Source organism: Misgurnus anguillicaudatus, chromosome 7, assembly GCF_027580225.2.
Source record: "Misgurnus anguillicaudatus chromosome 7, ASM2758022v2, whole genome shotgun sequence".
NCBI lineage: Eukaryota > Metazoa > Chordata > Actinopteri > Cypriniformes > Cobitidae > Misgurnus > Misgurnus anguillicaudatus.
The window spans coordinates 34064297-34077956 of NC_073343.2; the positions used below are offsets into that span (position 1 = coordinate 34064297).

At 38.7% G+C, this 13660-nt stretch overlaps 1 protein-coding gene across 1 annotated transcript in view; it reads right to left on the bottom strand.

Moving 5' to 3' along the window:
- The window catches only part of col12a1a (collagen, type XII, alpha 1a), a 72147-nt gene that overhangs the window by 26282 nt on the left and 32205 nt on the right, over positions 1-13660 (bottom strand). Inside the window, 14 exon segments of the mRNA XM_073869778.1 lie at positions 46-162; positions 241-387; positions 472-591; positions 1156-1285; positions 1433-1575; positions 3532-3661; positions 4982-5126; positions 7354-7481; positions 9190-9329; positions 9425-9554; positions 11114-11253; positions 11341-11361; positions 11473-11605; positions 13434-13573. Of these exon segments, the coding sequence (XP_073725879.1) occupies positions 46-162; positions 241-387; positions 472-591; positions 1156-1285; positions 1433-1575; positions 3532-3661; positions 4982-5126; positions 7354-7481; positions 9190-9329; positions 9425-9554; positions 11114-11253; positions 11341-11361; positions 11473-11605; positions 13434-13573 (1764 nt within the window).

A 13660-nucleotide genomic window follows, 5' to 3' on the forward strand; every position in this document is an offset into this window, starting at 1 on the left:
CTGCATTTAATCCCAATAAGTGACCTTCATATATGTTTTACTTACGAACAAAAGGATTGACTTTCAGCCTGTAGGAGGTGGCGGCCCGATGAGGAGTCCATCGAAGGCAGAATGAGTCATAACCCACATTGTATGTGCTGAGATCCGTCACATTGAGATACACTGAAACAGATATTTCACAGTTAACGTCATCAAAAGAGAATCTCATGCAATTTACCAGTTAAAGAATGAGGCACGTACGAGTGGTTCCCTGTCCAGTGAGAGCACCGCTCACGCCCGCATCATACTGGGCATAAACCTTAAGGTCATAGGTGGTGCCGGGCTGAAGGTTGAGCAGGTTATGTGTGGTCGTGTCTCCAACAAACACTTCTTGGGTGTCAACTGTGCCTGTAGAGCATTCAAACACAACTTACTTAAAAAATGCGTTTCAATAAAATTCAGATTTTAAGTAATTGTAAAGCCGTCTCATACCCGCTGGTGTGTAGACCAGCTTATATCCATTGACCCGTGCAGGAGCAGCGTCCCAGGAGACACGGAAACGAGTGTACCATTCGTCCGAAACACGCAGGTTACGAGGTTCCAGGAGACCCACTGAAGAACCAAAGAAACATAACACGTGAGCCGAGGTACAGCGTTAAAGAGTGAACACAAACCCATTGTAGCCTTCAGACCTCATAAAACGGCTGGATGAATGTCATATCAAGGTGTTTTTCTTTGCAGGCCAAAAGGTTTAGTTTTATTGTTTCTGAGGCAAAACATGTCACTACTGACAGTCCTCATTACTTTTCAAGTTCTTTATTCTGTGTTCAAGAATGTGTAAATTAATAATTAAAAAAAATAAAAAAACGTCTGTTGTCAGTTACCCTCATGCCGCTCCAAACCCACATGGCTTCAATAGAGAAAGGTTATTAAAAGTTATTTGGCAAAGTGTCAAATCCTGTCCATAAAGTACAATGAGGGCCCGCAGGCTCCAATATAAAAAAACATGGCATACATTCACATATCAGATGTCGAGAAAGTTTTTGGAACGACATGAAGGCAAGTAATCGATAACCATATTTTACATTTTTCATCTAGGGTTTCATTTTGACCAGCCATGTGTATGAGTGCCTAAGACATCTCATTTTAACATATGATAGCATGAGCATTCCTCACATGTATGTCCATCTCCAGAGAGCCTTCCTCCAGGACCTGACTGATAAATGGCTTCCACATTGATGTTGTATGGAGTGTTTGGCTGCAGGTTTTGTAGGATGACTGAGTTTCTGTTGCCAGGGACGCTTGTCTACGTGACAATACAGAAGAGGACAGAATTAGCTTACGTTCAGACAAAGACTGACTCACAAAAGCACAACTATAAATATCTGGTGTGCTTCTTATCATTTGTACAGATTGTATCTTTTAGAATGACATAAAAGAGAATATCACTTACAAATTCCTCAATGGGATCTCCAGTGGTTGGTGCGTAACTAATGCGATACTGTAGCACTGGACCTGATGCGTGCTCCCAGGTCACAGACAGCGTGCTGGTGGTCGGATCATATACACGCAGGTTCCTGGGACCACCGAGAGGAACTGCGATCCGAAAAAACAAACAAACATCACTGATTCGTCTCAATGTCAGAAGATACGAGGATGATCGTAAAAAATTTACTGTTTGTGTTCATGTGCTAGAACATAGTGTCATTTCATGATTTTAGGGAACATTGACCGTTAAGACCATTTTTGGACATTTTGTATATATTTAACTCTAATGCAATTAACTTTCCTTATTTATATTTTCATAGTTTATTATTATAAATGAAGTTTATTCTGGATAACAGTTATATGTTTTATATTTAAAATATTTATAACTTTTGTCTAGGTTATATCCTAATTCCAGGCAATAAACTGTAATAGTGTTCATGCAATCTAATACTTTAAGATTTGGCATACTCTGTCAGAAAAAATTTTTAGCACCTTATTTAACAGATTGTGTACTTACCTTGTACATATATGGTAAATATGTTGTACTTACAGACAAATGTATGGTACTTACTTTTAAATGGTATCATTACTGTACTTACCAGTGGTACATACTTGGTAGTTATTATGTAACCCTAGATAAGTACTGGGTAATACAACATACATACTCATAGTGTCGGTGTACTTACAAATGAATGTACAATATAAGTATGTAGTACTTACAGAAATGTGTGGGAGAATGACAGGTACTTATAGTGTACATATATGATAACTAATAACAAACACTACTGTACTTACAAATGAATGTACAATATAAGTATTTCGTACTTACAGGCAAGTGTGAGTTAATGACAGGTACTTATAGTGTACATATATGATAACTAACAAGAAACACTACTTTACTTACAAATGAATGTACAATATAAGCATTTCGTACTTACAGGCAAGTGTGGGTTAATGACAGATACTTATAGTGTACATATATGATAACTAATAACAAACATTACTGTACTTACAAATGAATGTACAATATAAGCATTTCGTACTTACAGGCAAGTGTAAGTTAATGACAGGTACTTATAGTGTACATATATGATAACTAATAACAAACACTACTGTACTTACAAATGAATGTACAATATAAGTATTTCGTACTTACAGGCAAGTGTGGGTTAATGACAGGTACTTATAGTGTACATATATGATGAAACACTACTGTACTTACAAATTGTATATACATGGTAAGTGTCTAGTACTTACAGATCAGTGATAGTTAATGACAGGTACTTTTAGTGTTTGTATATGTACATGTAAGGTAAGGTCACAATACCAATCAAAATAAAGCATTCAACAGCCCTGTGGTATAATGTGAGAATAAAAGCCCTCCCTAAACTGACCTTTAACCCTACCTACTAAATACTTTTATTCTTCACTTTATTTGCAGTTTTTGAACATTATCTTTATTTTTATTGAAAACGAATGCCTTTTCGATGTGATAGGAAAAGGAAGGTTGGCCAGTCCTTCTAGAAAAAACGCGAGTTTTTTTGTGATTGTAGCATGTTTTCTTAAAAAATGCGATGGAATATGCAAGATATTTTCACTGTGTGAACTTGCAAAAACTGTTTGCAGCTTTTCATTGATGTTCACGTTGCGTAATTACGTCACTTCCTAACATTCCTGTGACAACAGGGGACATGGCTGCGCATGAAGTAAATGCAACATTTTTCAAATTTCTGCTAAGATATATATGACTTTTGCTACAAAAATTGGGGGATTATGAAATCATGCATATTTTGCGAGCAAGAAATCTGCAATTTATGCGGCGAAAGTGCGGCATATTTAAAAAATGCGGCCCCCCGCATAAATATGCAGACTTTGGCTGATAATGCATTTACGCGTTTTACTGGAGGGACTGGTTGGCAAAAAGCGAATTCAAACTAGGGACATAACGTCAAAAGTCAGTACAGTGGGCGGAGCTAGTGTAAATAGCGTTTGTGAGGCAGTTTGTTAATGCATGCAGTATGGCACTGTGGACCACCGGTGAATCGTTCATTAGCAAATACTCACGTGTTTTTCCAGTATCAACCACTGAAGAGCCCTCTCCATCAGCATACAAGGCCACCACACCGACAGAGTAGTCGGTCTCTGGAACCAGCTGCTCCAGTAGGGCTGTGTTAGTGTTTCCTGGAACCAGCACCTGATGGATACAGGTAAAAATGAACACCTGTGAGGATCACTAAATACTTCAAGATACTTATGAGCGAATCTCACAAAGACTACACCATATATTTTAACCCCAAACTGTAATACAGTAAATGTGTATTTAGTATAAACCTAAGTTAGTTCTCAATACATAGACAGGCCATTTGTCAATAGATTTATGTTATTTTTACTTCACGTTATGATCAAATTAGGGTAAAAGAATGATATAAATAATGATAATCATAATAATAGTTACTTTATGCACAGTAAAGTAACATTTTTTTTGTTTTTGGCATGAGATACGATGCAGCCATGTTCCTAGAAGACTTATAAGATTCCCACAATCTGTTTTGGCCCAGAGCTAAAAATGTGGAATTTTATTTCAATATCACATGAAAAAAATTGTTGGCTTTAGACAAGTTCAGACAAATTACACCCTTAGAAAGATGCTTGGCTGTTTTCTAGCGTTGACCTTCTGCACTTACTGCTGTCTACATCTCCACTGACTTTCAATCCAACCATCAAACATCACTTTGTAAAGTGAGAGGCGGCAGAAATACCCCTTTCATGTGTTAATAGGTTACTAGTTGGAGTAATAAGAGTGAATGATGTGTTGACAGCGGTTCACCACCGTTCACTACGTCAGGTCACGAGGGTCACTGGCTGCCGGCTAAAGACACAGGGAGCTTCCCTATTCTCTTTGTGTCGTTTTTAACTTTGTGTCTCAAATCTTTCATTTTTGAGACGGCGGTAAGTTGACGAATGATCGCACTTCAGCGCTGTGGGTTTTTCAATGTTCCAGTGGAAAAGGTGAAAGAATTTATCTCAGATCAGAGGTTAAATGAAAGCGCAGACAAATTTTGAGCTAAATTTCTCGACGCAAACGATTTGGAAAACTGGCTGTGCTGTTGGAAAAAAGTTCTTAGTCCAAACCAATATTCCCGTCCAAACCAATATTCCACAAAGAAATAAAATCTTAATGGCTGCCGATAAGAAGCAAGTTCTGTTAAAATAAGACAACATCACAATGTATTAACTTTATTACCTCGAGTTCTGACATAAAAAGGTTTGAACTTAAAAAATTTCCCACAGCTGCTGTTGTTTACGCAAAGAAGATCAAACGACAATAAATGTATAATCTTACAGTTTTATGAACATCTCTCTTTAGCAATGATGTTTATGTGAGAATGAACGGTACTGAAAACAGCATATTTGTGGAGGGACAGATTGCAAACAGACATTTACTTAAAAGGATCGATTACTGATCTTTGACATTTGTCACCACTCTTTCCTCACGCTAAAGACAAGGACTCACAGATTCAGGGGGTCGGACTCCAGACACGGGGGAGTAGACGACGCGGTACTGCTGGACATCTCCAGATGCCGGCTCCCAGCGTACATTCAGGGTGTTTGTGGTGGGGTTATAAACCTGGATGTTCCTGGCAGGGGTCCGCACCAATGTTTTAGACATAAATGAAAAAAAAGAGAAGTGGTGAGTGGTTGTAGAGGCAAAGCACAAACTATTTTAAGAGCCAAAAATGAAGATCCTACATACAACATACACTGCACAACAGAAGATGACATGACACTAAACACGATTTAGAAACAATTCCAAAAATATGTTCATCATATTTCTCGATAATGTATTTTATTTATTTTTTGCATGATTATTTTAATGACACCTTTTGGCATATTCCTCGTTTCTCTCTTATAAAAGTTGAATGCATTAAGTAAAGAATATTTGACGACGGGCTGTTGAATTATTCGAAAATAATGCACACCAAAGGTGGTAATGCCGTGCAGTTACACTGCGGGTGTGCACTATTTTCAATTATACCATGGGTCTGTTGAATGCTGTATTCTGATTGGCTGAGAAATGTTCCATGGGTATGCATTATTTTTTGATAACCGCACACCTAATTTATCAAATGTCTTAAAAATAGGCACCAGAGCAATGTTTGTGGTAACCGTGGTATAAGAGGAATAATTAGCCTCTTTCACACAGTAATTCTGGTAAATTACCATGAATTTACCAGAATGAATTTACCAGTAAATACAAAAATGTGCTGTTCACACACGCAGTGGCGTTCCGTTATTTTACCAGTAAGACATCATTCACACATCAGTATCAAAATACCGGTAAATTCGTTGAGAAAGCGGAAGTACCTGTAGCACGCGGCGAGCTCAGTGTTGTATTTGTAAACAATCCACATCGTTCATATCCACGGTCCGTATTTTGCTGTTTTCATGTCTGTGGTCGCGAAGTTGCTTATGACCAAACAACATTGAATGAGACGACGTCAAACCGAAAATGCGTTTTTAACAACAGTACTGTTTGCACTTTAGGCTTCACAGAGGGCGTGCTAAGGACGTCGGCAATTCGGCGGTCAGCTGTTTTTATCAACTTTGGTGAAGAAATGTGGACGTAAACTGCAGGTGTGCTCAACTTTCAAGCAGCATGTGTGTGGAAACGTCAGTAAACACTGCGGGGGTAAACGCGTCATCTGTATTAAAACGCTATGATTGGCCCGAAGCTGTCAGCACGGTCTGACGTCGTCCGTTCTAAATGCCGGTAATCCTATTATTTTCGTTCACACACAGCGCTTACCGGTAAATTACTGGTAATCTTACAACCTGTCTTACTGGTAAATTGGGAGCACTGATTTACCGGAAAGGTTCTGTTCACACATGATCTGTTAACTGCAATTTACCAGTAAATTACCAGTAAAGACTGTATGTGTGAAAGGGACTAATGACTCCGGTCCTTTGAACTATTTAAAAATAATGCACACCCACATTCCCACCTTGGGTGTGCATTATTTTCTTATAATTCAACAGCCCGTCGTCAATTATTCCTTACACATTTGACAGGTCAGGTGTGCTTTAATTGAAAAATAATGCATACCCATGGAACATTTCTCAACCAATCAGAATAAAGCATTCAACAGCCCCGTGATATAGGGCGATATTTGTGATTTTTCAAGATGAAATATAACACCTGACATGTTTCCAATAAATTCAGTCTTTTAGCCACAATAAACAACCATTAGGGGCAGCTATCATTGTAACTGAACTGACATACATCAAGGAATCACAGATATTAGAAACATACAACGTGGATACCAAGTTACATGTGGAAAAAGTTACAGATTTCCAACAACAAAAAACCCAGATACCAGATTTTAAATGAAAGCAGTGGTCAACACTTTAACATGGCACAGCTACAAAAAGCAAACCCAAAGAACAAAGTAACGCAGATGATGAGAAGCAAACCATGCCATTACTCCCTAGTGGAAACACAATGATGTCAACAAAATCCTGTTAGCTACACTTCAAATGACCAGCACTGAGCCCATAGTGGTAAAGAAGTGTGCTTTTATGTCTTTGCACCTCCCCGGCTTTCCATTTGGTGAAATAGATCGTTGATGACCCCCCATCATTACCACCCATAAAAGAGTCTCATTAGGGTCTGACTGGAGACAAATTTATGGTGTTGCCAACACATCGGCATTCCTTTCCTGCTAATCAATCCATTAAAGCTGACTCGTTACTTGGACAAACATCTGGGTTACTACAAACCTTTGGGCAAAGCAGTCATGTTATTGATAAGCATGTCAATGCTTTCATCATTTACTCAAGCATCTTTACGAACACTAAAGCAGAGAAAAGAGCTGTGTCGACTCACATGTTTTTCCGTTCTCAGACAGACGCTTGCCCTCCCCGGCTGCGTATACTGGCACAACTGTAACCGTGTACTCGGTGTCCGACTGCAGGTTCTTCAAAACTGTACTGGTGCTTGAACCAGGGACCTGGACCTGAGAGAAGAATAAAAACACATTATGTTTTTTAAAGAATGTCTGTATAATTTAAAGTTGGTTGCCAGGATGCTGCTAGTCTGCAAGACTGGTGGTGAGATATTTGGGTGCCAAGGGTGCGTAGGGTTCTCCTACATTATGCTTAAAGGAATATTCCACTTTCCATCCAGGAATATTTGCCATGTCATCCAAGATGTTAATGTCTTTCTTCATTCGGTTGAGAAGAAATTAATTTTTTGAAGAAAACATTCCAGGATTTTTCTCAATAAAGTGGACTTTATTGGACCTCAACAGTTTACAGTTTCAGTGCCGCTTCAAAGGGCTCTAAACAATCCCAACTGAGGTATAAGGGTCTTATCTAGCAAAACCATCATCACTTTTAAAGGGGCCATGGCATGAAAATCTGACTTTTTCCATGTTTAAGTTCTATGATTGGGTCCCCGGTGCTTCTATCAACCTAGAAAATGTGAAAAAGATCAACCCAGTAACTTAGTTTTGGTAAACCATTCTGTACAAGCACATGAAAAAATAGGTTGTTGAAATTTGGCTCTCCTTATGATGTCATAAGGAGCTCTTATTATAATAATACCGCCCCTTCATCTGCACTATCCAATCACAGCACTGACATTTAATGCAGAGAGAAAGAGAGAGAGAGAGAAAATAATTCACAGCACAATTGAGTTTTAATTGCAAACCACCATCATTGTGATCAGTGTTTGCACTTCATCAGCTCATTTGCATTTTAAAGGACACACCCAAAACGGCACATTTTTGCACACACCTACAAAGTGACAATTTTAAGATGTTATAATAAATTATCTACATGGTATTTTGAGCTAAAACTTCACATATGCACTCTGGGGACACCAAAGATTTATTTTACATCTTAAAAAAATCTTGTGACATGGCCCCTTTAACTTCTCGTCTTGCACTAGCCGTGTGACGCGCCAGCGCGACCTTAAGTATTTATTACAAAAGGTCACGTGTAACATATGTGAAAGGCACACCATTTTAAACAATAAACTGACAGAAAGACATTGATTAATATCATTGCACATACAACAACGTCTGAACGTTCCTCTTTGTCCACACTTGTAAAGTTCATGCGTGATTGCGTAATGCATAAGGTCTCACTGGCGCATCCAAGGCTAGTGCAAGACAAGATGTTGTGGATAAAAAGTACTTTTTTGCAAAAATAACGATCGATTTGCTAGATAAGACCCTTATGCCTCGGTTGAGATCGTTTAGAGCCCTTTGAAGCTGCGTTGAACCTGTAAACCATTGAGGTCCACTAAAGTCCGCTACAGTATATGGAGAAAATTCCTGGAAATAAAATTTATTTTCGACTAAACAAAAAAAAGACATAAATATCTTGGATGACTTGGGGGGTGAGTAAATTATCAGGATTTTTATATGAAGGTGGAGTAATCCTTTAATGGTAGGATGTAAATCAAAATCACAATGCAGCAGGGAAAACAATGCTAAATTTAATAGTGCACAGCAATCCAAATAGTTAACAGGCATTTTAGTAATGTTTTTTAAATAAAGCAGTAATCCTTCTCCACAATGCCAACATGGGCAAGTTGCCTGGCATGCTCTCATCCTCATAAACTATGACCAAAACTACTCAAGGCCAAATAAATGTTTGCTAGAACGTTAAATATGGTTACGTTTGGCACAAGCTGAAAAGCCCTGAATTAAGACATACCATGTCCTCTGCACCTCCTCTGACGGGCTGGTAGTAAATCCTGTACTGCCTCACGCTCCCCTCGGCCGGCTCCCAGCGTACATTCAAAGTACTGACAGTGGGGTCAGTGACCTGGAGATTTCTCACACTGCCCAGCGGCACTATGGCAACACACGTAAAGACTCATTCAAAGTGTTTCTATTGGGTGTCATGACCTAATTGACAGAATTGATAAATGCATTTGCTGGCGACTTACGTGTCTTTCCTTCACCAGTAATGTCTTTGGCCTCTCCGTTTGCATAGACTGCAGCGACAGTGATGGAGTAAGGTGTATCGGGTGTCAGTTTCTGCAGGACGACTGTGTTCTTCTTCCCTCCAACCTGTGTCTGTACGACAAGAAATCGTGCAGTTGAATGCATGCTCGAAGGAAAGTATTGTGTTCAGCAGAGCTTACTGTATTTAACCTAAAGGCACCACAAATACATGTTTGATACTGTTATTAAAACACATTACATGTGTTAGCATGAGAATCACTTGCTATGCTTGTCTGTGCAAATGTATATTGAGTCTTTGAACTCATGCCACGATCATTTAAATCCTGTAAACCCCGTAACAAAAAAAGGTATCCGTTATGTAACACATAACCATTAGTTCATCCACCCAGAAAGGTAAGGACTATTTGGAAAATTTTACAAATCAAATATTAAAATAATACAATTGACAATAACAATAAATCCTTAACAATAAAAAATACAAGCTTTCAAACCTAGTAAGCATTCCTGCGCTAAATGATTTTCCTTTCATAATGGTTTTCTTTGGTAATCCAAGGTTGTTTAAATTAGGTAAATGTTGTATTTTTTACATAAACTTTAGTAATCCTCAGCTCAGGTAATTGGGCCGCGTCTGAAAATTACATAAACGTCCAGATTTAATTTAAATATCATATGAGATACGACTGCGTTTCAGGGAATTCCTGCGACTGTTGCCAGTGTAAATATGGCCGCTTGATGAACAAACCAGAGGTTGGAAAAGTTACTGCAATGGCTTTAGTTTAGAAAAACACCCACTTGGATATCACAAAACATGAAAAATGGCAAGAAGATGATTGGTTGAGAAGCAATAAAAATATGATAGTGCCGCTGAGAAACAGAATCTCGCCTTTCAGACGGAAGGGAATCTCAGATCATATTTTATTCATATACACTCACCTAAAGGATTATTAGGAACACCATACTTATACTGTGTTTGACACCCTTTCACCTTCAGAACTGCCTTAATTCTACATGCCATTACAAGGTGCTGAAAGCATTCTTTAGAAATGTTGGCCCATATTGATAGGATAGCATCTTGCAGTTGATGGAGATTTGTGGGATGCACATCCAGGAGACGAAGCTCCCGTTCCACCACATCCCAAAGATGCTCTATTGGGTTGAGATCTGGTGACTGTGGGGGCCATTTTCGTAAAGTGAACTCATTGTCATGTTCAAGAAACCAATCTGAAATGATTCGAGCTTTGTGACATGGTGCATTATCCTGCAAGTAAGTAGCCATCAGAGGAATACATGGTGGTCATAAAGGGATGAACATGGTCAGAAACAATGCTCAGGTAGGCCGTGGCATTTAAACGATGCCCAGTTGGCACTAAAGTGTGCCAAGAAAACATCCCCCACACAATTACACCATTGCATTAATGAGAAATTGAACAGGTGTTCCTAATAATCCTTTAGGTAAGTGTACATTCATTTAAATATAACTGTGATGAGATAACAATTTGTTTAATGCAGTCAACAATATGTGCATTAAACATATACTTCTACTGACTTATTAAGACATAATAACATGCAATGCATGGATTGATGAGATAAACAGACCAGCAGATTGATTCTGTGATTTGTATTGGATCAATAGATGAATGTCATCCATCACATGTTAAAAAGTTATTTACCGTCAGTGTTCTGCCTCCTGCGACTGGGACGTAGCTGATCCTGTAGTTCAAGACTCGCCCAGGTGCGTGATCCCATTTGGCGGTGAGGGAGGTTGTGGTCGCGTTAAACACCTGGAGGTTTTGAGGAGGACCGCTGGGAGCTGTATTAAAATTGGGAAAGATTTGAATCTATGCACAAATAATTATATTCCTATGAAATCAACATGTCTGTAATATAACAGACTCACCAGGTGTAATTATCCTGGACACTAAATTCAAAAATGTATAAAGAAACAGAGCAAGAGATTGTCAAATCAAATGTGGTGAAGGTAGTAAACATATGTAGTGAAGATTATAAAGTGGATTTTGTAGTTTCTTACATGTGCGCTGGCTGCCCAAAAGATCTTCACTCTCAGACTCATCTGGATAAATGGCAGTGACAGATACATCATACAAGGTGTCGATTTCGAGGTTCTGCAGGACGGTGGTGGTAAGCTCATTGCTCAAGATGTCCTGAGAAAGATAGCGAGTTTGTTCTTAGCTGTATCAATTTGGGTTGTATTAAGTCAAAATTCTGAACAGTATTACCGGTTACCTCATGAAAACTGTGGTTGAAAGCATACATACCACCATAGTCTTACAAAGAATGCATTGAAATAATCTGTTAACTTTTTCCCTGATATTTACATAGAAGGTACGTGGCTTTATTAAATGCAAACATTATCCAGAAACTTTTTTACATGTCCATTTACAACCCTAGAATTTGCCTTTAGAATGAAATGGTCTATTATTACCATATTTGAAACGGTCATGAATAATAATGTTAAGCTCTGCTCTGATTGGCTGTTTCTCAGAGCAGCTCCTTCAGTAGCTCTGTGTGTGTGTAAACAGATCTTATGTGTGAGTCTGTATCAGACGAAGATTTGAGGAATAACCAATTGTTTGGAGATTGTTAATAGATGTTTCTGAGTGGTAAGTTTGTGTTTTTTTTTTTCAGTATGGACCTGCAAAACGTAACTGTAACGTCAATAGAAGAACTTTAGACTAAAGGCTAGCATATAGCATTAGCTAGCATATAACGCTAACTCAGCAGACACAACTTTGTTTTAGCATTGTAACAACAATGTACTTAATGTGTAATTTAATGTTGGGGCGTACATCTCGACTGTTGTGTCACAGTCTGTTGGTCTGTTTTTCAATCGTATGAGGTTTACATAAGAAGAAGACAATCATGTTTGAGGCTCATGATATGTCATTACCATGTACACAACTCTTATTATTCATTATAAAACGGTTAGTTCCAATCCTTGATTCTGATTGGTCAATAGGTGTGCTTTATTCATGATAAAACACTGCTATGACCGCTTCACCCAACGGTTCTATTTAATATCACTGCGCCCTTAGCAACACCCTTAGCAACGCATAAACATATAAAGAGACAAAGTCTGAGAACAGTTTGTTGTTTTTATTTGAACTTTCATGTTGTTGTTCGCAGTCAGGGACTATTTTTTCTAGCGGAAGGAATGATTTTATTGATTTAACTTCATGAAAGTTGCACTAATATTTTTTTTTACTTTAATATTGTGTGGTAACCGTTTTATAAAAGCAATAAGGTACTCGAGGCAAGTGTTGTATCGTGAATAAGTAACGGCTGAAGGGGTTGCAGGCACTCCGCTTCGCGTCGTGCCTAACAACGCCCTTCAGCCGTTACTTATTCACGATACAGCACAGCCTCTCGTACCTTATTGCTTACTTAATGCCTAAGTAAATACAGTTTTACGGCACTTTTAAAGGAAAAGTTGTGAATGAAAATAAAGTATATCAGCTTTTGAGAAATCGCTGCATACTGTATCAAGCAAAATAAATACTTTGCTCAAATTCACTCTTATGTGGCATTCACACTAGACACGGAAGAGGCGCCAAGCCCGAGTGATTTACATGTTAAGTCAATGCGGATGACCCTTTCTGCGTGAATTACGAGTTGCCGCGGGAAACGCGCAAGTTAAAAAATCTGAACTTTAGCGGATATTTGTGCCGCGTTAACCAAGGAGCTTGCTCTAGTAGTGACGTGATTACAGGGAGCGAGCGGAGTCGCAGAATCCCCTCCCATGATGCAAAATTCCGCGTGATTGTCTTGAATGACTAGAATTTCACGCGCGGCTTTCATACAGGAATGAAGCGAGTAAACTCAAAATGTTAAAGCGTCCAACTACGCATGAATAGTGCGTTTTTGTCGTCTCTTCCGCGGTTGGTGTGAACGCACAGTAAGAAGAAATTAATCTTTATTCTGACATTTGCCAAGCCCTTAAAACCATGACGTGTCACATCTCTGATGTCTTACATATTGAAAGTTGTTCTCTCCACTCTTACTCCAACCGATGCGGTACAGGGCGACATCAGGAGCGCCGTGCTCCCAGTGAACCCTGAAACTGGTCTGAGTCACTTCAGAGAACATCAAGTTCTTTGGAGCGGGTACAACATCTAAAATCAACAGGAAGAGTCACTTTAAGATTTGCTTGATATCTTATTATTGAAAATAAACATAATTTTATTGCAAATATAATGGAA